Here is a 26,038-nt window from a genome sequence, read left to right as displayed (position 1 = left end):
TTTAGCAAAACTTTAACTTTAACTTTACACATGACATATTTAAAACCACAAGATCAAAATATATTTTGATACATTTAACATAACTTTAATTTAAAACCACCAAATTAAAAAATTATATTTCTTTTTTTAAACTTCATTCTAAATCAAACTACGCTATCAAACACAAAGAGTACAGTACTTGCAATACCATTTTGTTAAAAAGAAGTCCAGAGCCGCCGCACTCCTAAATTGGGACCCACCAAGGAGAATCTTAAACAACGTCTTAAACCCTAATTATATTTAAAGGTGGAATCTTTGAAAAATGATTAGAGAATTAACGGCTCTGATTAATTTAAATTCATTATAAAAATAAAACAAATCTTTTCATTTCATTGTAACCAGTAACCGCAATCACTTTTTCTCCATTTCAGAAGAAGCCAGAAAAAAAATAATTGCGAACAATGTGTGGAATACTTGCAATTTTCGGTTGCACTGATAATTCTCATGCCAAGCGTTCAAGAGTAATCGAACTATCAAGAAGGTTTATCCTTTTCTGTTATTCGATTTTTGTTATTTGATTCCCACATTGTATGTAAGTGTTTCTAGATTTGCTATTCATTGATTTGTTCTTAGATTTGATTTTGTTATGTTTGTAACTAATTACACACAAATGTATGGTAATGAATCTGATTATCTTTGAAAATGGAAGTTGCACACTAATGCCTGGAAAAATCCGCTGCTCCTACTTAGTTAACTGCTGGAAGAAAATTTTTGGTGTTTTTTTTTTGGATAAGGTAAATGTACAATATGGGGTTTGAACCCCATCTTGGGGTGGTAGGATATGTTTTTACTACTACTACACTATTGATGCTTGTTGTTAAAAATTTGGTGTTTTTCAAGCACGAGAGAGATTTGATTAGCTAAAGTACAATATAATGTAGTAATTATTTTGTGACAGAATTTTTGGTCCTATAAAAAGCGGAATTTGTGCTTGTGGAAATTATTGAGTAATCGGAATTAACTTTTTAGCACTTCCTGCTTTTCTGGATGTTTTCAATACTTGAGAACTGTTAACAGGTCAATTAGCAAAGGGGAAATGAACCATCTTTTCCATGTGTCTGGATTAAACATTTTATTAATAGCTATTGGAAACTTCATACTTAAAAAGAAGTGAACTTGGAGAAGCAGGGGTATAGAGGGACTTCACCATTCTTTATCTTATGCATGTCATATAATTTTTTTTTAAATCTCACAAGGTACATTGTTCCAATCATGAGGAAAATTCATGTAAAGATACCATCTTAGTGGCCGAAAATTTAATACTAATGTGAAATCAATGGTATAATTCATGCTGACTTTGCATAGTATAGATACTCCTTTTGAGTACGATATGAGATGGGTAGACACACCATCTAACTTCATCATACTTTTTGAAGCTGTGAATTTTGAGGACATTTCATTGGATCTCCTTATGTGGTTCTTCTCTTGAAACACGGAGTAAATTTTTTCATTATGTTGTTGTAGCTTGATATATCTTATGATAATGTATGTTGCAACAAGTGAGAGTGATTGCGGTACGAGGCCTGGCTAATGGTTGTCATATCCTGCGCATCCTATGTGTGATTTAAATGCTCTACTTGTTTGAAAATTTCTAGGCTAACTTAATTAACATTTTACATTTTAAATTTACATTGTATGGGGTAAAGTGCTCTCTAGTTAAGAATGCTTATGTTCAACAGATGAATGTAGAAGAGATGAGGCTGCTCAGATGAATGTGTGAGCATACTAGGAGAGATGTGATTAGGAACGATGTTATGCGAGGCAAGGTGGGAGTGGCCTCCATGGTGGACAAGATGAGAGAAGTAATATTGAGATAGTCGGGGCATGTGAAGAGGACGTGCGCTGATGTGCCAATTAGGTGTGAGAGGTTGGCTGCACCAGGAGTTAAGGAGAGGTAGGCTGAAAAAGATCTAGAAGGAGGTGATAAGACAAAACGTGGCACAACTTCAGCTTATTGAGGACATAGCCCTAGATAGTAAGTATGGACGTCGAGGATTAGGATAAAAGATTGGTAAATGGTAAGTAGTTGACAGTTGTTGCACTTTAGGTGGGAGAGGTAGGGGCTATCCTCATCTCCTCCTCCTTAGTAGCAGTATTATTTAGTAATCGCATAGCTTCTTAATCTTCAATATGTTTTACTATCTGCTGCTTCATTTCTGTTAAATCAATTGGATTCTGTTGCATTTTGGTCCTTAACTACATCATCTGGAATACTCTTGATGGCACAAGATTTTTGCCAATTGTAGCCTATTTCTTCTTCTTTTTTTTCTACTGGGGCTGGGTGCAGAAGGTTGTTCTTTGTTTTCGAGAAAAGTGGTTAATGTATTACCGATATAGCACCAAGAAGGTACTGCTGAAAGTATTTGCAACAAATTAAAATAACACCCCTTTAAGGATTTATCACAGCTTCATTATTATTTACAACAAAAATAAAACAAAAGTAAACAATTCGTTTTGATATTTTGAATAGAGTTTCGTTTGTCTTCAAAACATATTGCGTTTCTCACCCCCTAATTGTTTAACATATATATACTGGAATATTACCTGCTTATAATTGTTTTACTTGAGCCGAGGGGCTCTCAGAAACAACAACCTCTCTGCCTTCACAAGGTAAAGGTAATCTTCGTACACACCACCTTCCCTAGACCCCTTTTATAGGATTTCGCTGTGTGTTTTTGCAATTGGTTATGTATTCTGGAATAGTTAGTCACCATTACATTTGACCGGAATTCCCTCCTCTAATGTTCCAGCAATTCAATAACCCACTTGTCTGCATGGTATAATCCACTTGCACCCCACCATATTGAGAAATAACTGCCATAATATGGAAATGGAAAAAATTGGTGATTGATACTCCTCAGGCATGTTCCACTTAGTAGCATTAGAGCACAACTGGATCTTCTTCTTTGATGGGTCTCGTGTGTTAAGAAAACCTCTCGAACTTTTGGGAACAAAAACACCTATATAATCAGGGAGTCAACCACAAGCAAAAGGATGGTCGCTAAGCCATATTGAGGGAGCTAATGAAATCCAAGAAGGGTGATATATCATTTACAGGGGATAAGTTGCTCCAATGGAAGAGACTAATAAGGCAAAAGGATTTCAAACTGCTTATGGGAGTTGAGATACCATTAAAACATCTGAGATTCCTTTCTTTCAAATACACCAAAAAATACATGATGGAATCATCTGCCAGGTCTTCTTGATGGGGCTATCAACTTCTCTAAGACTCCAACTTCCAACTACTTCTTTGACACTTAAAAGATTAAAGTCCTTCCAATGTTAAACCAGGAACTAGGTGGACCCTAAACCATCTATGATTGAATCAGTCTCATTGGAGTAGACATTTGTACACCAAAAACAGAACAACAAAGTACATTTAAGCTTGACTTCCTGCAGGTTGTTGTCCCTATTTTAAAACATCAATCATTTCTCTCTCTCCATATAGTCCACCATATACAAGCAGGTATCATCCTCCATCTTTCTCTGTTTGTAGCCCCAACTCCAACCTCCTCCCAACTGAAAAGAGTCTCATCAATCTTACTAGGCATAGTCCAGGAAATGCCTCTGAGATTAAGGAAAATCTGGCACAGTTGATCAGTGAAATTGCAGTGTAGAAAGAGGTGTTTCACTGTCTCTGTATCCTTACAACAGAAGGAGCATCTGTTGCATAGAGATATACCTCTCTTGGCCACATTGTCCAATGTCAGAACTGCTTCATTGGCTAGCAGCCAGGTGAAGCATGCCAGTATTTGTGGCACTTTGACTCTCCAAATTTGCTTCCAAAGCCATTTAAAGTCTTATAAGGAGCGTTGGTTTTCCAGATGTGTTGCCAGGATCACAGATTACCTTATTGTCCATCATAACTTGAAAGAGAATAGGAAGAGTTAACAGTGATGCTGGCCTTACTATGTAATTTCCATATCAGCTTCTTGACCATTGCCTAGCCCGTGAAAAGTCTCAAGAACCCAAAAATTTTGCAAGTCTCCCCATTCTCAATCATTCAAATATCTTCTGAAATTAAAGTTCCAACCATCAGGTTCTCCGATAGCACCCGAGCTTGAATCAGGCATCAAATCAGTTTGAAGAAATGTGGATATAGATCTTCAAAAGGAGCATGACCTATCCACTCGTTTACCCAAAAAACAATTTGCTTTCATTCCCCATTTAAACCCAATGTTGCTCACAAAGGGCTCTAATATTCTTCCATAAACCCACCCCATGAGTGGAAGTCACTGGTTTAGTAGTCCAACAGCTTCTACTTTATACTTTTCACTGATGACAGCCTTCCAAAGTGACTGCTCTTGTAAAGAGAATCTCCATAATGGCATAATCATTTGATTATCATTAATGTCTCAAGTTTGTAATGCCAAGACATCTTCTTGCTATATGTTAAAGTACTCCACTTGACCAAGTGAAAAAATCTTTTTTTTACTGTTTCTCTGTCAATGGAAATCTCTTTTAACATATTACATATCCAATACTTCTCCACTTAACATATATTGGGAATAAGGATATAACATACGTGGGGAGTGAGCCTAGTACACTGTTAGGCGATACTAATTACCCTAAATGTATTGACTTTTCCATCTTCCAACCTCTTCTGACTTTTTACAAGTACCCCTTGTCAAATCTTGGAAGATATATGATTAGCTTCCGAGTTCAAATAAGTAGAAGGAAGAGTTTCCACATCACAACCCAAAACATCAACATTTGTCACTTGACTGAAAATAACAAGGCCTCCTCTGATTGATTGATATGCAGTCCAAACACTGAATCACAAAAAGTGAGTACCAATGGTGGTGTTCAAGCATTCTATTGAAGAATCATACATCACAAGAGTATCATGATCTTATAGAAAACAGTTAAGGGCCAAATACACCCATGTACTATCCAAAATAGTTAAAATATACCCCTCGTTTGAGTTTCGGTGCAAATATACCCCGCCCGTTATATTTACGGTCCAAATCTGTCCCTCCCGTTATACTTACAGTCCAAATATACCACTCCTGTTATACTTAAGGTCCAAATATACCACTCCTATTATACTTAAGGTCCAAATATACCCCTCACATTAAACTTTTACAGTGATTTACCCTTATTTTTAAGGGATGAACACGTGGCGAGCTTAGAAACAAATAACACATCCCCAATTTTAAATACCTGGTTCACTTTACGAAACTATGGGTTTAACCATCCCTACCCATTCACTTTCCAGCAATTGAACCTGTCCAAAGAGTCTACTACTTACTGTTCAGAAATGCTATGTGGAAATCGCCAGGCAGGTTAATGATAAACTTGCGAAAATAGATCTTTATTTTCTGAAACTTGCAGATGCCATGATCACTTGGCTTGGGATGAGATTAGTCCTGCTACTAAAGACTCTGCCTAAGTTCCCAATGCTACTTCAAACAAAATATCTCATAGTTATTTGTGCCTTATGTGTATTTGCAGTATTTTTTACCTTTGGGTTTATATGATTCTGTCATCTGTGTACTTTTACATATTTTTTTTCAACTTTGAGTTGCCTTCTTTCATCTGACCCCACGTTATACCTAGAGATCTCCCAAAAGTCTTTAGTTTCTGTTTTCCTGAGCCTAAAATTATCCTTTTTCCCATAATTGCGTCTGTACTGTTTTGCAGTGTTGGCCATTTTCATTGCAGTAGTAATGTTTTGTTTGCTGTGCAATTTCTAGTTTCTTCTGAACAGCTATTTTCTTGCTTCTGTTTTCATCATCATCACTCGCCACTTTTCCATTTGATTCTTCATCTAAAAAGCATTGTACCCCTCTTCTTGTTCCCCTCTATTTAATATCAGTTGCTATTATCTTGTTTAATAAGTCATGCACCCAGTTGATGCTGCCTATTTAGTTTCTTTTCCCGGGGACATCTTTTCCTTCCTGTAAACCACAATTTCTTTCCTGAAGAAATTTTTAGAAATTGGTTCTGGCTAATTCTGTTCTGTCCAAGAAAAGAAGGGGAAATCTCCCAGCATTCAGTTTTTGGCCTTACCAGCTTCTTTTCCAACTTACTGGCCACATGTTCTTTCCCTTTTAAGAATTGCTGACCATTATCTCCTATTATCTCTGTGGTTTTACGTTAAAAGTAACTGCTTGTCAGGACATGCTTCGTGCACATAGCTGTTGCCTTTTGGGTGGGGACATGCTTTGTGCCCGTGGTGCTAATACTGTCCCACAGTGTCTTTAGTATCACATTTTCAACTCCCAATTCTAATTCTATAAATTGCCTATCTTTGCCTCTTTTAATTGATCTTGTGTTGGGCTCTGAATCTAATTCTCTGGGCTTTGCTTTAGATTATGATAAGCAGCAATTATGATTACTACTGTCTCATATTCTACGTAGCAGTAGACATGATTCTTATTACATGAAATCTTCCTAATTTTTCTTTTATATGATGTTAATTGTAGGTTGCGCCATAGAGGACCTGATTGGAGTGGATTGCATAGCCATGAGGACTGTTATCTTGCTCATCAACGATTGGCAATAGTAGACCCAACGTCAGGAGATCAACCGTTGTATAATGAGGACAAGACCATTGTTGTTGCGGTAGGAAAATATTTACTATATACTTATATACTTCAATACCACAACAGTAAATGGTCTGTGGACAGTTTGTCTTTTGATTTTCTATAGTACAAGCTTTTCTTGTAGGGTAAAGTTTCTCTACTTTACAGTGAACACAGGAACTTAGAAATAAAGGATTTGTGAAGAAACTTTTGGTTCTTCACTTTAGCGGATTATGTGGTGCACAATGGCAGTCAATTAAACATCAATTAAGAACAATTCTAGGAGCTTTGAACTCAAAGAACTGAGAGACTAATTCAGGGCTTGGAGCCGAGATATATTAGAAGAAGGAGAAATGTATTATCTCAACTGTAATCCTTTACATGGTATATATGGATATATTCCATAACTAAAATCAACTGCTACTTGCAATTCCCAACTGAATGTTATAACATATTGTAACTAACTAATGAACCCCAACTAACTATTGGACATCGTCCACTAATTATCTTGTAAGATTTGTAGACTTGCATCGATATGTGATAAGTAACCAGGCGATTGACTAGATGAACATAGAGAGTCTACCGTTATTAGTATTTACTCTCAGTTCATTGAAAGATCTGTGGGTCACATAGTAGTACAACTTTTCTACGCAACGTAAGTCAAATGTTGATGGTTTGATCTTTGTAGTTCCAATGATATCATTTGTGTTTGGATAAAGGAATGATATATATGATTGCATTTTTTGGGTTGAAATTCAAAAGATAAATGTGTAGCCAAAAAACTTACAGAACATACAATTCTGTCATTTGTTGTGACCATATGATAAAGTGCAATGGTGGTATGAGTATTTCTATGACACTGATGCGTTCTTTTTATTTTTGATGTTCTAGATAAGCTTGTCAAATAGCTAAAAGCTATTATTCACACATTTCAGGAGCCTTCTTTGCTGGGCTACTGTGACCTTCTCCCATAGCTTGATTTTGATAAATGTTTCTTCCATAAGATTGATATCTGCTCCTTTCGGTTTTAGGTAAATGGAGAGATCTACAACCATAAGGAATTACGGGAGAAACTGAAGTCCCATCAGTTTCGAACTGAAAGTGATTGTGAAGTTATTGCCCATCTTGTAAGTACTTCAAGAATGTATTTAGTGGAATGTACTGACTTCTCAGTTTTTGCTGGTAGAATGATTTCAAAACACCAGGACTCAAAGTTTTCATCAATAGAGAAAAAATGAATTCTAGTAAGAAAATAAGGTTTCCTGCCATAATTTCTTTCTTATTGTGTATGTACTGTGGGATATACCTCTGGCAGTATGAAGAATATGGAGAAAACTTCGTTGACATGTTGGATGGGATGTTCTCTTTTGTTCTTCTTGATACCCGGGATAAAAGTTTCATCGCTGCTCGGGATGCCATTGGCATTACACCCCTTTATATGGGGTGGGGTCTTGATGGTATGTTGCTTTTTAGTATAATTATTTTTTGGCATATTACCCTTGTGACAAACGTTATGTGAACTCCCTTTGTTGTTTACTTGTGATTTTACCTGCTATAATTCTGATAGATACTGTCTCACAAGCAAATGATGTATAATAGGACCCTATCATATATGTAGTTCAGTAGTTCTTGGAGATCAACACCGTAACAAGAACATCTAAATTTGCTAGTATAACTCAAGCTTCAGCCAGTCTATTACTAGCGAACAACACATACATCATTCACAGTAACATTTACTTAAGCCTAGCTATACAATGATGTGAGGTACGACTAATAAAATCCGCCCATCAGTTCTAAGAGAAATGGCTAGCTAGATATTGTTTGTTTTTGAAGTCTTATAAGAAGACAACAATGTTGCCGGCTTAATTACTTGATGGGAAATTTTAGTGACATAAATCTGGTTTAGGAACATGTTTGATTTGGAGAAACATAGAAGAGAAAAATTGATTAAGATGTCAATTCAAAGGGATCAATAGGTGTGGTATTCGATTTAGAAACTATAGGCTAAGAAGTTTTTTTGGCTGAGGTTTTTGAGCTTGGGAGACACCTTATTCCTTTTCCAACTGTCACATAGTTGAAAACAGATTGTATTCTTTAAGGGCAGTGCTATAGATGAAAAAGGGCTGCCTACTCATTGATTGTTGCGCATTCAGGACGGGTTATCTAAAGCTGAGGGGTAAGAAAAGGATTTGAGTGGTGAGTACGATAGGCTTCTTGGCCATCCATGTTGCCATGGACTTGTTTCTTGAATTGTGATATTTGTAGTGGATTCTTGAACGTGATTTTCAACTTGATCCCACGTGCTAATAGTGCACAAGCCTCTCTCAGCATCAACACTTCTCGTCTACACCATAGCATGCCAGCCTTGGGTATAGCACAATGGTGTTGATCTTGGCTTTGTCATCCCTCGTCTTTCCATGGTAGAGATAGTTCTCCAAGTGTCAAAAAAGTTCTCTACTTTGTGCATCACAAGCCCTTTTGAACATTGGTGGCTTGGGAGCCTCGATCTTAGTCCCACTCTTCACAATAGCGTATTTGGCTGTCCCAGTCGCCAACACGATCTGCTCTTCGAGTGCCTCCATCTTTGCCTTCATGGCATTGATCCATGAGTTTGCACTCTAAGTTAGCAAAGGTCTGCCTCATCTTGGTCTTTATACGCCCATCCAAGTCATCTCGAATCCTCTCGATGTTTTCAAGAGTATGCCCCTCAAGAACGCTTACACTATGTTTGGATCATTGTTATTCATTGTATTGTATTGTATTGTTACTATACCTACAATGTTTGTTTTGATTGTTACTTAAAACGTATTGTACTATATTGCTAAATTTCGTAGTTACGTAACAATGAGAACCCCTATTTTATGGAACAACCAATTTGATGTGTTCCCATTGTTACTTATTTCTTTTTTCAATTATATCTTTACATAATATTTCAAAATACTATTTTACCCTTTACCTTAATTATTTAATCTAGTAAAACCGCCTACCCTAGAATAATTAAGGATATTTAACTAAATTTATAAATTACAATACAGTGCGATACAATCAAACTAAACAATTAAAATGTTACTAAACAAAAACAAACAATACAATCTAGCCAAACATTGTATCTACCATACAATACAGTACAATAGAGTACGATACAATACAATACATTATGAAACAATGGGTAACAATGATCCAAACAAAGTGTTAGAGTGTCTTCTATCTTCCCTAAGCATTGGCCAAATATCTCAACTGCGTCTATCCCTGCATTAACCTTTGTAACCCACTCCTTATTGAGCGTGGCCTCCTTGGATAGGACCTCCACATCATCCCGCTCGCCAGTTCTTGGGATGTAATCCCTTTATTCAACTCTACCTCGAGCGGCACCTCTTGGTTTATGTTGGCAACATTCCTCCTTTTGTTATTACCTTTCGTGTCATCGGAATCTTGGGTGACATTGCGTGGGGTTGGGTGTTAGCAACATTGATTTTTTCGTTGTTCGCCATTCCCTTAGTTGGAACCTAGCTTTGATTCTACACTGTCACGTCCTTAGTCTTCAACTAAGCACACATGCGACACTTGACAACTTGCTCACAATGTTGCTATGCCAAGTCAGTCTAAGAAGCTAGGAATAGCTAAGAGAGTGGTAGAGAGAACACAAGAGAATTGCAAGTGGGAATTGTATTGTAGGAAACTTGATTGATTTTTGCTTGATATTTTTCTAATGAAATATCCCTCTATTTATACTACTCATTTAGGGCTTATATGCAATTAATAATTACCACACAAGTCCTTTCATATTTACAAGCCTAGAATCTTGAGCCTTTCCAAGAGACTCCCCATGGTTCTAGAATCTTCTCACAAATGCTAGCAGCTTTCTTATGTAAGATACCACATGGCAAAAAAGTTGTGCCAAGTGGCGCTTGTATGGTAGGTAATCACATTTAACTGTAATAACAGACACAAATGTACCATATTTATTGTACTTCAAGAAGAGCAATAAATGAGGGTAGTTAAATTTCTGCATCTCCAAATTTTGAAAGATTTCCTTTTGAATTCTGATGCTTCTTTGAGTCTTCTGCAGAGCTACACTAGAGATACTCTACTCATTTCATTCTTCTCATGTATAACCTCACACGCTCCGCCCATTCAAACCTAGAATCTGAGGCTAGGTTAGTATCAGTCAAGTCATAGGACTTTCCCCTAATCTGAAAAAGATTTTGTTCTCCATCCTTTCCACAGGGAGAGAGAGAGACAATTTTTTTTTGAGAAAGGTAACTTGTATTATAAACAAAAGAATACACAAGGATTCAACAATGTTACAGGGATTCTGAGCTTGTTTGAGTGGCTATCAGAAATAGAAAGGCTCAAAGGATGATCCTAGATGCTTCTATAAAAACGAACAAGTTTGAAGAAGAAAGACTGCAATGGTTTCGAGGAGAGAGTCGTTTTCAGAGATTTCGGTCGATGTTGGGAGGGTTTTGAGGAAAGAAAAAATGAACGGGTCATGTTGGAAAAGGGTTTCGGACGTCGGATAAAAAGGTCGGAGGAGAGAGATTGACGAAAAAGAGAAGATTAGTGCTTACCTTGAAGCTCATTCCTGGGATTATCTTTTAATTTTCAAAGTAAAAAAGAGAAATAAATTCTAGGTGTTTCAAGTGTAAAAACTGTTAAGAATATAATTATGTAAATGATACTGTGCTCTCTCTTACAACTTAAACATTTAGATGAGATGATCACTCTTCAACTGTTCAACATGGTATCAAAGCAAGCAGAAGTCCTGGGTTTGATTCTCATTGCCACTCGTTGTCTCGTTTGGACAATGAAAAGAATCAGGTCTTCACATGATTGTTGAGAATATAATTAGCTTCATATAAGTGTGCTCTTTCTAATAGCTTAAGTTTTTAGATGAAATGAAACTATTTAATAATGGTAACATTTCATTAAAAAACTGCACAAAGTTAGAGCTGGTAAAGGAAAACATAATACGTTTTCTAGGATATCAAAATATGAAATCCCCTACAACAAAACTTATAGGCATTCTATGATATCAGTATGGAGTCACAATCATTTACAGGACTTCATTTACACCAAAAAAGAAAAAGCTAAATTTTCATTTATCTGGATAGATTTTTTTTTATCCTCAAAACACCTGAAGTTCCTTTCCTTCCAGACTGTCCACCATATGCATGCTGGAATCATTTCCCATCATTTCTTTTGACTAACACCACCAACTACTCCACCCCAAGATCTCAAAGGTCAACTGATACCTTTGGCATAATCCAATTCATCTTAACAATACTCAGGAACACGTGCCATAATTGAGAAGTAATAACACTGTACTGTAGGAATAAATGTGTATTATCTTCAGCATCCCTTTCACATAGACAGCACCTGGAACTCAGCCGGTAACCCCTCCTTAAATTTTCATGAGTCAACGGACTTGTCTAGCCTCTAGCCATACAAAACATAGCACCTTAGAAGGTGCATTCATCTTACAGATCTGTTTCTAGGGTCATCCTCTGTCATCCTGTCTATTGCCCATCAGAATCTTGTAGGCTGATTTAACTGTAAACATCCTCATACTTGACCCTTTCCATACCAAGGAATCTTCATAATCTGTGAAGCCTTGCACCTGATACAGTTGACTTTAATGATTCAGCAACTCTGTCCACTTCTTAACCATTTAGTAATCTTCTAAAACTCAAATTCCAGCTTTGATGCCCATTACAGATGAAATGATCACACTCTTCAACAACACCAAATGCACAAGAGCTGAAAAACAATTGCTTGTATATGATGGTTTTATGGTGCAAATTTCATGATGTACATGACATTCACAGAATGAGAGATTTCATGGCAGTCTGCAGAAGGACCTAGAGACCACGATAATCCCCTTCTTTTGTTTTTGTGTAGGGATATCTCACTTTTGTACAGTCCAATCACCTTCTTGGTGTTTGGATTTACTCCATTTGTATATCTTTAGCTTACCGATAAAAGAAATAATAGAAAAGAGGCTGGAAAATTCTTCTTCTGACACGCCAAGGGTTCTCAACCATTTTACAGTTAGCGAGACAAGTGAAAATAATGAAAAATACAAATCAAAAGGGTTATCTAGTTGACAACATGAGAACCCCATCAGTTTTTTTAGCTCAAAAGATTTTCCATTCTTGCTGATAAAGGTAGAAGAACAATCTCCTACTCAATCAAAGGAGGTTCTCTCAATAGGTTAGAGGTATCAACAGAACCAAACAGGGGCTGGTATATATGGATCAGGTTTTGATGAAGGGAGAGCTGTGTTTGGGGAACACCAGGAGCTCAAGTACTTCTGCTTAGTTCCTAGACATTTTATGTGATGGATATGACGGAAATATATTTGAGTGACAAGAATAGACCAGGACTAGAGGGATAACATAACAGGTTTGGGAAGGTGAGGACTTCCTTTGTTGCTCGCAGTAACTTGGAAACAAAGGGATAAAGGTGTTGGAATAGAAGGTTTTGATATCATTTTTAGCTTATGAGCAAATTATGGGGTAGTAGTGGAGTCAGAGGGGAAAGAGATCTACCAATAGCACATCCTGTATATGCAGTTAGAAACACTACCTAGAAATGCTGGAGGGACTACTACACAATCATGATAAGCATGTAAGGGTGTGTGGCAGTTCCAATTGGATTGTGGATTCATGGGCTATGCTGGAACGAAACTTTCTTGCCTAGCTTCGACATCAGCTTAACTGAGCACCTTAGGAAGACAGAAACGTAGGACAGATTTAATAGTGATGATATTTTCTGCTTACAAATGTTGTTCATAAGGGAGAACCATAAATTGCACAGAAATAACTCTCGTAAACCTGAATGCTTTTAAAAATACTTTACAATGTATATGACTATATGTGGTACATCTATCTGGTGAGAGACACTAGTACATTCCATCTATATATGTGCTCAGCCCATGTATGCATTGGACTACAATTTGTATTTATATGGATTGCAAAAGCCCAGCTGGTTCTGAGCCGCTTCTGAATGCCTTAAGTAGAAAACAAAATGTTTTTTTAGTGTTACGTATTTCACTTCAAAGGAAAAGGAGAAACATTAGGTAGAATGTAGCTCTTTGACTTGGAACCTTACACATTGAAGTTGACAGCCATGTTTGTTTCAATTCGAGTGGTTTTAAGTAGTCAGTCAAACAGTTGTTTATGTACATTCACTTTTTTTTTGTTTCCCATCCGGTGTACGGTATCCACTTTGGAGCCCGACTAAATCCGGATTCGGATCGGGAAGTCCCACATTGTGGAGTAAAACACTCCCTAACAAAGGCGACTCCGTACCTAAGGGGACTCGAACCTGAGACCTCTTGGTTAAGGATGAAGGAGTACTTACCACTTCACCACAACCCTTGTTAGTGTTTATGTACATTCACATTATTTCCCATGTCCATAATTTTATCTTTCCACAATTTGCTTTCAGCCCTTTCTGCATATAGAGAAAATAACAAAAGTTTCCATTGGATCATGTATATAGACTGCACATGTTCAAATTTTAAACAACTTTGCATATGCATATGCAATCAATGACTTGAAATAACTATTACTTTTATGCAGGATCCATATGGTTTTCCTCGGAGATGAAAGCCTTAAGTGATGATTGTGAACGATTTGTTAGCTTCCTTCCCGGTCATATTTATTCAAGCAAAAATGGTATGCTCATCTCTGAGCCTGTATTTCATTCATCTTGACCTATTTATTTCATTTTTTTGGATCCTGTTGAAAACAGTCTTAAATCTCTTAATGCTGGTGTAATTATTTAACTATTGATCAACCAAAAGAGTGAGATCTACATGTTATTGTTGCGCAAAATTGCTTTTAGGTGATTTCCTCCCATCTATCCAAGCCTTGGTGTAGAGTGTACCCTGTACCCGTGTTGTTAGGAGGTAGCAAGTACCCTGTGAAAAGTAGTCGAGGTGCACACAAAGCCTGGTTATCACAATTATAAAAAAATAAAAGAATTGCTTTTAGGAATGCAGCTTCAATCTTGAGGAGTCTTTTGGGATGGTGGATGTACTTTTAGTAATATTAATTGACATATATCCTTTTGTTTTGTGCTTGTCTACTAGCCAAGCAGATTTATTTTACTTTCGAAACCCCTCTATGGATTAAAAGAAAATGGCAAGTGTAATATAATGTTACTAATGGTCCCTTTTTATGTGTTTGCAGTGTTTACGTTAAAATAAGAATCTATTTTCCCTAGAGAAAGGAAGGTTAGTGTAATGACACCTCAATAAGTAGGAGCTATTGGGTTCTTAAACTAGAGGAGCCCGTAGATAAAAGCCAAATAAAGTAGTATTTCTATGACTTCTTTATTTTGTACGGTGTAGAAGTTTGAGAATATTCTGTTACTAATATTATACATACACTAATTCTTGAAGAATTGCAACCGTTTCAACTTTCATCATATTTACTCTACCAGTATTGATATAATATTCTGGTCATATTAACATCTTAAACTCTATGTCCGATCCATACCGTCATGTAAAATGAAAAGAAGTCGTATATAATGAAATGATGGGAGTACTCACCAATTTTAGTTTTGCATGGATAAAAAGTGAACCACGGTTTTTGGTGTGAAGGAAATATTCAAAATCATCATTGTTATCAAAGTCATCTGTTGCTTTCAAGAACTATTCATTCTATCTCTTAAATAAATTATATGTACAGGAGGACTTAGAAGATGGTACAACCCACCATGGTTTTCGGAAACCATTCCTTCTACTCCATATGATCCCCTTGTCTTACGGAAGGCTTTTGAGAAGGTCAGTTTATTCTAGATGTTGCATAAAAAATTGTGGCTCAACCATGACATACTCCCCGGACATGTATTTGACATAGCCCTCTAAACTTTAAAAGTAAGCACCTTTCACTTTGTTCTATTTTGAACGTTGTCTTGGACTCTTTCAGGACACATATTCCCTTGACTGATTGGACAGAAGATATCCTTGATGTAGCTGTCATTTTGATTGTCCTCTTGTTTGTAGTACTTCCCCCTACTAAATTAAGCCTGTGTTTGTCCAAAGAAAATGATAAAATATCAAAGCAACTTGTTGATGGATGTGAACTGTGGAGTGTGCATGATATTTGGTCTCAGTCATTATCATATCCTTCGACCTTCAAATGCAAATTTTACAACTTTGTGTAAAATGTGTCAATAGCTTTTCCTGGGATTTTCCCCTTTTATGTACCCATTCTCCACTATCTGTCTATTACTACTGATTTAGTGCATGAAATGCTATTCTTTCTAATCGTAATTTGTAACTTTCATTAGTAAATAGCAAAAAGAGAATGCTAGGAGCAGTTAAAATAAAAAATAGAAAGCCATTACAAGCTGCGTAATGTGCTTAACAAAATCAGCCAAGATATCATTTACAGCTACTATGGCCATGTTGCACCAAAATCTAAGCTAAGATATACAACGACCTTTGATTTTTGGTGAGGATTCTTCTTTGTTTCCAAAATATTTCTTGTTTCTTTCCAGCCAAATCCACTAAAAGGTTGTTGGAACTGTTTCAGAGAGGGTATGAAGCCTTGTGAATACCCTTTCTGTGCTAACCTTGAAGGAACTGTAGAGTAATTTTTAGCCCACTTAGGCCCCAGATACTGAAAAAGAAATCCCATTGTTGAGAGATGAACTTTACAATGCAGAAACACGTGGTTGATGCCCACATTAAATGCTAATCTTATTCTGCACATTTACTTTATGCAGGCTGTAGTTAAGAGACTCATGACGGATGTACCATTTGGTGTGCTTCTCTCAGGCGGACTGGATTCTTCACTTGTTGCTGCAGTGGCTAGCCGCTATTTGGCTGATACAGAAGCCGGTCGACAATGGGGATCCCAGTTGCATACGTTTTGCGTAGGCTTGAAGGTGATGATGCTTCCTTAGTGAACATGCTCTGTTTTAGAAATTGTCAACTGTATTATCACATAGAGGTTCTGGACCATGATCACTGTCCCTTTCACATGTTTCATACATAGGATTTGCGAAGTAGTAGCAAGATGGAAATTTTCTATATAAGATACCAATTACCTTCTCAGGAATGAATCTTACCATTAGGATTTGTCGATTTCCTTTTGATATCGTGGTTAATTCTGATATGACCTTACTCAATCCTGCCTTTTATTTTCTTCTTTTAGTTTATATCTCTTGTTGCAGTTATATCTCTCTTTTTTTCATGTCTTGCTTACTTTTGGAGAACTGAAATTTAACTCCAGTTGCAAGGTTTGGTACTATTAACTTGCTTATTTCTTTCATCATTGGTCCTGAAAATGTGCTACTATCTTGTATATGCGGAATCTTGGAATCTTCCCAGTGTGAATAACTTCAAATGATAATCAGAACTGATCTCAGTCATTTCTCTTAACTAAATATACATCTGTTCGAAATTTCTTGTTGCTGCACTTTGATTACCTGTGCTAAACGCTTTCAACACCTCTCATGAGGCCAAATTTGGCAGTAAGTGTACGTAAAACTGTTTAGTGTACCTTATTCAGTAGGTCTATTATTGACCATAATCACACACAAGATTCAGAGTGTTTTTAGGAAGCCTATTGGTGTGATTGGTGGATTTCTGAGATGAGTGTTTTATCCATCTTTGTGGTGCATTGTTTCTTTTCTTTTGTTTATAATTTGCTGTGTCATTGTAATTTAGGTTGACTTTTCTTTGACTGTAGGGTTCTCCTGATCTGAAAGCTGCCAGAGAGGTGGCAGACTACATTGGAACTCGTCACCATGAGTTTCACTTTACAGTGCAGGTAGCTTTTCCTAATGACGTACCAAAGCTGATTTCCTTTTCCGGAGCATAACCACTTAAGTGAAATTAATTATATACTTGTTTGCATTGCTATGTCAGGAAGGAATTGATGCCTTAGAAGAAGTCATATATCATGTTGAAACATATGATGTGACCACTATCAGAGCCAGTACACCAATGTTTCTCATGTCTCGGAAGATAAAGTCATTGGGTGTGAAAATGGTTTTATCTGGTGAAGGTTCTGATGAAATTTTTGGTGGTTATTTATATTTCCACAAGGCACCCAACAAAGAGGAGTTTCACCAAGAAACTTGTAGAAAGGTGGATCACATTATCAATTTTGCATTCATTCAGGGTTTATTGGAAGTAACTGCATTTCTATTAGAATTATCTTTGAACTATTTCTAGCTCTGATGGATGCTTTGATGTTAATCCAGATTAAAGCACTTCATCTTTATGATTGCTTGAGGGCCAATAAATCTACTTCAGCTTGGGGTGTTGAAGCTCGTGTACCTTTCTTGGATAAAGAATTTATCAATATTGCAATGAACATTGATCCGGAATGGAAAATGGTAATTGCTTCCCCTCTTAAATCTCTAACCCACCTCCACCCAACACCAAATCTAGATTAACAAAGACCAAGAAAGAAAGATAAACCCTGCTCCTTCTTCAAGGAACAATAAAATAACATCTTACATAAAAAAATGTCAAAAGATTACTGCAAGTTATGTAGAAAAACAGTCTTCAACGTCGTGGTAGACCAGGGTTCAAATCTCAAGAAAAAAAAATGTTACGTAATTTTTCTCATATGTTTAAGCCTTGGTGCAGAGTTACCTAGTAAATGAGCTAGTGAGAAGTTGCAGGTACTTGGTGGATTAGTTGAGGTGCACACAAGTTGACTGAACCATTCTTTATAGAGACAAGTTCAATCTTGTTTTATCATGAGTTTATGTTGTGTTGACTTTCCTGTGTTTATAAATAGATGAGCACATTTCTGGAGCATGATTTAATTTATTTCGCTCTTTTGAGGTTTCTGAAGTTATTTCTAAACTCAAGCTTGCTGCGACTTATGTTAGGTCAAGAGAATTTCTGCCAGGCAACAAATGGAATGTACATTCAAGTATTTATCTCCTTATTAGAAGTCCAGTGTTACTTGAACGGATCTGATGTATGGGATACAATATAGCTTCATACACATAACCTCATTATAATGTTGCTGATTTCATCTTTACATCTAGTATGATCCTACAATTTAATATATCTCTGTACAGTGACTATTATATACTGAAAAATCTTTCTTGAAACATTACAGATCCGACCTGACCTCGGAAGAATAGAAAAGTGGGTTGTACGTAATGCCTTTGACGATGATCAGAATCCTTATCTGCCAAAGGTTTGTTAGTTTTCTTCTATAAGATCCAAATTCAAATTTTTTATTCATTTGCATAATAAATAGGCAAGCAGACTCCTTGTTAAAACAAAAAATAAAGAAGCAAACAAACCCCAAATACGTTGTGTACTTGTGCACAGATGTGTATTGTATGTGTCACATACAAGGGTATCATATGTTCAAAAATCCCAACTTACTCATGCATGTGTAAGACATATATATATATATATATATATATCAGTTCAAAGCTATAAATGACGATAAAAAGACGTTATGATCAAGTTGGTGAGTCTCCTCTGTTTTCTTTTTTAGCATATTTTGTATAGGCAGAAGGAACAGTTCAGTGATGGAGTTGGCTACAGTTGGATTGATGGCTTGAAGGATCACGCGAACAGTCAAGTGAGCTTTTTTGTTCCTTTTCTCTTCGCTCTTTTTCCATTCCTTCTTCCTTCCTTTTGTGGTAATGCTGAACACATATTGTACATTTGGTCCAGGTTTCTGATTCTATGTTAGCGAATGCAAGTTTTGTTTACCCTCATAACACACCCACAACCAAGGAAGGGTACTACTATAGAACTATTTTCGAGCGATATTTCCCCAAGGTGGGTCTTTCATGTCTTCTTTTCTTTGTTATTCATGTACAGTTTATGATACTTTCTCCCAAATAATATTTTCTTTTCAATATTACTTAAGCCATTAACTAGATTGCTTCTATCTTGGTATTTGTTGATTAAGGGGTAATATCATAATTTTAGTTGTTATTTGGAGCAGGCTGCTGCAAGAGAAACTGTTCCTGGTGGTCCAAGTGTGGCCTGCAGCACTGCAAAAGCAGTAGAATGGGATGCAGCTTGGTCCAAGAATCTAGATCCATCCGGTCGAGCTGCTCTCGGTGTTCATGAAGCTGCTTATGAGGTTAAAGAAATATGAAGTTTATAAAGCTGTAGTAGCTGTTTGATTGTATATCTTCATTCAAAAACCTGACTTGTTCCTCATTTGACTTCTTTTACGAGTTTGAATTCTTTGCTTCTGGTTTTACAATTACCAAAGTTTATTCTACTTGAGAAGAGATATGACGAATATGTGTTATTCATGACACGAAAACAAATTCATCATGATTCAATGTCATAAATCACCATAACTACTATGAGATCTCAAAGAAAGCATATCCAATCTCATGCTCAAATACACAGGATTTTTGGTACTTGAAATAGTCATAACTATAATGAATCCTCTTAATGTATAACCTCAATAGATCAGAATGGATAGAAAATATACACATACAGTCTCTTTAGAGATTCTATAACCAAGTTAAATGAAAAAAATTGGATCATATAATAAGTTAATTTTGAAAAATACTGTATTTCTTATAAATCCTTTTTTATGATGAGTGCATTTTTCCTGTAATAATTTGTGGAAGTTAAAGCTTATTAATTCCTTAATGAAAATTTGTAGCTCGTATATGTGCAACAAAATTTATCTTCATGTGTAGAAATAATTCGTTTCGTACGGGAATTTGGCTTATCATAAAACAATGCTAATGAAAGTTGAAATAGTACCAGATCGTGGAAATAGTTCATTTCCCATGAGAACTTGTTTTTTTTTTTTTTTTTTAAGAAACACTAATGAAAAATGGAAATAACATAAGATTGATATGTACTATTTAATTCTGAAATCATTAGTGATTTTTTAGAGTAATTATTATCCTCTAACTCACTATTAAATATGATATTAGCGACGAGCTATTGCATTTTAAGGAAAATAACTCGAGAATTATACTGGAAATGATTTGGTGTAGCCCATTTACATAGCGTCATCTAAGGAGCAGCCCATTTACATAGCGTCATCTAAGGAGCAACCCCTTAGATAACTAAACTTCATGCAAATATTTTTGAAGCTTAACATTGAAATTTTGTAGGATTTTACAAGATGAGTTTTATTTCAGTCGGAGCTCTTAAATGTTACTCTATCCTAAATCCTGGCTTACTCTTATATAAAAAGAGTATTATATTCCCATAAATAGGCATCTTTTAAATTTATGATATATTCATAAAGATCAAGATCTCAAATATCTCATAATTTATTTCTATTTTTAAAAAGATCTCGAATATGCATAAGCTCCCTGGGATATTTATAAAGAGATCAAATCAAACTCTAATCAAACACTTGAAGAAATTTCACAAATAGTACTTCAAGAAAATTCACAATTTCTTTCATGCGGATCAAGTCTAAATCATCCTTTATTTGAGAAGTACGTAACTAACGACCCTCAAATCATGGAGAAATCTTTAGAGAGAATAATCAAGGGATTAACAAATTTGTACCTACATTTATTTCATCAATAAAATTATGTTTCTTTATATTTTATTGGTCCTTAATTTATTCTTCAACGCTTTAAAATTTATTGCAAATACATATACTTATATTGTAGTTGAAATTCAATCATATTTTCATGCAAAAATACCTTAAGTTTATAATCAAATGCATAGTGAAATTTCAACAAAAAATGACTTTTGAAAAATATGAATTGCCTTTTGAAAAATATGAGAATCTACCATAACTGAACGCTAAGCAATGATAGTTTACATTTTAGTTTTAAATATAAAAATAGTTGAAATTCAACCGTTTCAATCATATTTTCATGCAAAAAATCTAAAGTAAGCAAGGATAGTTTACAATCAAATTTGAAAAATATGAGAATCTACTATAACCAAACAAAAAAATGACTTTTGAAAAATATGAAAAATTGACTTTTGAAAAATATGAGGATCTACAATAACTAAACACTAAGCGACCATAGTTTACATTTTAGTTTTAAATCAATAACCCATTTTGATTTTTTCTCTACAATCAATCACCAATAACAAAGATATGGCTCTGATTCCCATATTTTTTCCGCTATAAACTGTGTTGTATACACAGGGAGTACTCCTCTAGTTCCTTATAACATTTCCATAGCATTTCTTCATAACTTTTTAAAATACATAGTAGTTAATTGTAATTTGATAATTAATTTTTTTTCTTCATTTGACAATGTAATATTTGTTGTATATTTCGTAACATATGAATAGAAATATATAAATTATTGTACGTCACATAATACTACAAATGTTTAGATAAGTTCTTACGCATTATAATTTTTTTAAAAAAACTTTTTCAATTACACAAATTTATCAAAATTATTCTAGAAGTATTTAATAATAGGATTAAGATTTCGTCTAATTGAGTATATGCCAAATAGAGTATTATTTTTTTTTATTTTGTATAATATTTCAAAAACATCCTTCAAACTATACCCTAAACTTATACTACATCCTTAAAGTATCAGTTTTAACAGAAAACATCCTTTAACTATACCCAAAATTTAAACTACATCTTTAAAGTACCATTTTTAGCAGAAAACATCCTTTAAGTATTTGTAAGTGAACAACTTTCATTCTTTTATTAGATATTGTCCAAACACTAAGGGATCTTATGAAAACATGAGCAATTAACGTGACTTTCAACAAAATAATTTCATTACTTTCTATTGAAGTTCTTGAAAAACATAAAAAATCTTAAATACGGTTGCTTATGGAACCTAAAAATGATTGGAAGGTGTGAGCGTATATGATTTGCCTTTTTCATAACGAAAAAAAGTTGGAGATTAATTATTTTACCTTTTTCTTAACCAATTAAATTAATAGATTTTTGGGTCAATCTAATATTGAAGTGACTAAATATTGATTATGTATCGTATTTGAGTTTCATTCTACATTATTAGAAGCGGAAGTCTCCAACAAATGTCGCTTCTAGCATATTCAATTGAGAAGAAACATATTTAAACTAATAATATATTAAACTAAAATTACATGAAAAATGAAAAAAATATGGTCAAATTAAAAGATTTTACATAATTCTTAACTCAATTACGAAAAAGTTCAGGATAATATTCTTGGTATATCTAAGAATAATAATTAGGAAGGGACGACTTAAATTTTGTGGGATATATCAATTAGTTTTATGATAAATTGAAGTAGAAGGATGGAAATTGTTTACTTTAAAATACTTTAAGGATGTTTCATGGTAAGAATGATACTTTAAGGATGTAGTTTGAGTTTGAGGTATAGTTTAAGAATGATTTTGGCCAAAAACTCGAAAGAAGTGGTTGTTACACTTCAAAACACATTTAAAGTTAAGATAACATCTTTTAAAATTTAATTATTCGATAATTTAATTAGTTTAAGCTTGAAATGTCTAAGAAGATACCAAATAATTGAAGATATTCTTATAGAATCAATACTTAAACATTATTCCTTTCAAATTAAAGGGAATTAGACAAATTAAGAAAATAACAATTGATAAATTGTATACGCCTTTTAATTATATTGTGCTTTTAGAAAATAGTAAATTTCAAAAATATATGTATAATGATTGACCTGGTCTGGTCACTTTTGGGCCGACCAGGTTATCTTTTTTTTCTTTTTTGGTTGTATTAAGAGGGTGACACAATCTTGGTTAAATCTAACAATACGGACTTAGCATTCAAATTTAACACAAAATATAGGCGAACCCAAGATTGAGTATGATAGTGACTTGTTGATCAGGATTGAAATCTAGGTCTGTAAGGAGGTATTTTTTTATTTCTATCAGAAAATCAAGATCAGTTCAATGTTCATTAAGGATGCACTTTTTATTATATTTTTTTCCCTATCAATTTTTCAATATATATATACATGATTTTTCGAAGTTAATGAGTGCACGTACACCCCATCTTTACATATGGATCCGCCCCTGATAACAAACTATTAAGAAAATTTCAATTAATACTAATTAAAATCGATACATAATTTTAATTATATTTATATTTATATATATGTAACATTGAATAAATTTGAGGCGTTATTTTTTGGAAGCCTAAAGTCATTACTTTAGTGGCTTTAGAGTAGGGCTGGGCATAAACATCGGAAAACCGAAACACCGTACCGAACCGAACCGAATTTTTTTGGTATTTCGGTTTCGGTTTTCGGTTCGGTATTCGGTATATGTTTTTGTATTTTTCGGTATTTCGATCGGTTTTCGGTATGTAATTTTGTGTTATTCGGTATTTCGGTTTACCGAAATATATTATATTATAATATATATTTATATTATATTAATTATTACTGTTAAATAAAAATATTATAATTTAAAATAAAAAATTAAAAAGTAAAAGACACTTTTTGATGTAACTATTTTTAGCCCATTAAGTTGAAATCAAACAAAAAAATTTGTAAATTTTTAAAAGCCCAACTAAGCAGGCTCATTAAAAAAACCGAAATAACAAAACCGAACCGAAATAATAAAAATCGAACCGAATTATTTTGGTTCGGTGTTCGGTACACATTGTACAAGAACCGAAAATCGAAAAAAAAACCCGAAACCGAACCGAATTACGGAATACCCACCCCTACTTTAGAGTTGAATCGTTGAATCGCCCCTACTATCTGCATAAAAGAATATGGCCTTGTGTCATATTACCTGGGCTTTAGCCCCATCCCGTTCCATCTCCTTCGAGGTAAAGACCATTTATTCATTTTCAAGTCAAATTCCTTAGTTAAAAGATTACAAATAACTTTTAGGACCTTACATATTCTAAGAAAATAACGTCATGTTTCACTAACCGTTTAACTGCATCATATCTAATGTGAATATATCTTTTTTTTTTTTCATTATACACACTATTTTTTGAAAGAAGAGCATTCAAAGTAGATATTTATCATCGGCAAGTACTGTTTCATTCTTAATTGTGTAGTTACAAAATCGAACAACCTCCTCTTTTTAAATATGTTTTGAGATCCTCTTTTTAAATATGCTTTGAGGAAAAAAACGACGGTTAATTATTTTCTTATTTTAAATTATATATATATAATGTTTGATTATAAATAACTTACGCATATTCAGATGATAAAAAATAAACAATATTAATCATTCAATGTTTAAACTTAGACATAAAATTATTCAAATGTTTATTCAGATTCAGACGTGTTAATCTTAATGAAAAGAAATAAGGCCTAACTTGCCTGGGTGAACTCTAGCTCATTGACCTTAAATTTATGGGATATTTGGTTCTATGCATATTCGAATTGCATATTTGTGTGTTGTTTTGTTTAAGATGATATTCATGCAAAACATTTTTCTTGGTATAATTTTATATCAAGTATTATAAATTTTAATTTTTATGGTATAACTCTTGTATAAAATTTATATATCTTCATTAATATTTCATCCATATATTAAACATACGATGCACCTATATTTACAAAGGATAGTTACAAATAATGAATGAATCATTGAATTGTATATGTTAATAATGGAAGATAACTAATTTAAGTATATTAAGAATAAGCAGGAATTGAATCATTTGGTTCAATCTTTATGTGATTAACGGACGTCAAATTAGTAGTTAGACATAATATATAAATATGCTCTAATCACTTATATTTATATTCTTTATTTTTGAGTGTGCACGAGTAGATATTTATATTTGTATAAATTCGCTAAATAAATAAATACACACGTTCTGCATGTCATCTTACATGACAATTTACGTCCTAGATGTCTTACGTGTATTATGTCTCGTAGAATTCAGTGTCTACTTCAACTTTATACAAATTTAATTTAAATATCTATTTATACACACCTAAAAAATAGATGCATGCATGTGAAATAAGATCAGGTAAAATGATAAATCTATCTATTATACCTAATATTTATATGCAATAAAATGATAGTGGATTAATGCTGCTATAGTTTTGCAATTATTTTTCAGAAAGTTAGCTAGTTATGTTTTTTTTCCATTTATTTTTCTGTTGGAATATATAATGGGAAATTTTTCAAAATGTCAATATTTTAGTATTTAATAGGGTATTGTGTCAACAGTTTTAACGTTTAGTGATAGTATCAAAATTTTACCTTATTATGTATGTTAATTATATTTTAATTATTTTGTTTAATTAAAAAGAATACAGAATTTATATAACAACAGAAGCTATTTAGGGGAGAGAAAATTTTTAAAAAGTAGCAGATGTTTAAAACTCTCAACATCGACATAACTAACTCAAAAAAAAAAACAGAATATAAAATACATTAAATCTATGAAATACAAAAATATATACTAACTATAATAGAATCAAAATTCCATATACACTTTCAAATCTATGAATACAAAATACATTAAATCTATGAAATACAGAAATACAAAAATACATACTAATATAACAGAATCAAAATTTCATATACACTTACAAATCTATTCTATAATAGTTAATAACACAA

General features: G+C 34.1%; 1 protein-coding gene across 1 annotated transcript; it reads left to right on the top strand.

Moving 5' to 3' along the window:
- Positions 1-362: 362 nt before the first annotated feature.
- Positions 363-19,835, top strand: LOC107018117 (asparagine synthetase [glutamine-hydrolyzing] 2). Its single transcript, XM_015218503.2, has 14 exons — positions 363-520; positions 6,468-6,606; positions 7,598-7,693; positions 7,882-8,023; positions 14,153-14,248; positions 15,266-15,360; positions 16,308-16,469; positions 17,276-17,356; positions 17,455-17,676; positions 17,793-17,927; positions 18,668-18,748; positions 19,058-19,144; positions 19,240-19,347; positions 19,517-19,835. Exons 1-14 carry the CDS (start codon positions 441-443, stop codon positions 19,670-19,672), a joined length of 1,680 nt encoding a protein of 559 aa, XP_015073989.1. The 5' UTR covers positions 363-440; the 3' UTR covers positions 19,673-19,835.
- Positions 19,836-26,038: the final 6,203 nt, after the last annotated feature.

This window comes from Solanum pennellii, chromosome 4 (genome assembly GCF_001406875.1).
Source record: "Solanum pennellii chromosome 4, SPENNV200".
NCBI lineage: Eukaryota > Viridiplantae > Streptophyta > Magnoliopsida > Solanales > Solanaceae > Solanum > Solanum pennellii.
This window is presented reverse-complemented; position numbering and strand designations above follow the sequence as displayed.

What these genes read in the sequence shown, in the direction of transcription:
- LOC107018117 (XM_015218503.2), top strand. Translation starts at nt 441, where the DNA reads ATGTGTGGAATACTTGCAATTTTCGGTTGCACTGATAATTCTCATGCC. An exon ending in GTGAAGTTATTGCCCATCTT is followed by an intron (nt 7,694 to 7,881) that starts GTAAGTACTTCA and finishes TACCTCTGGCAG; the next exon opens with TATGAAGAATATGGAGAAAA. An exon ending in TATTTATTCAAGCAAAAATG is followed by an intron (nt 14,249 to 15,265) that starts GTATGCTCATCT and finishes TTATATGTACAG; the next exon opens with GAGGACTTAGAAGATGGTAC.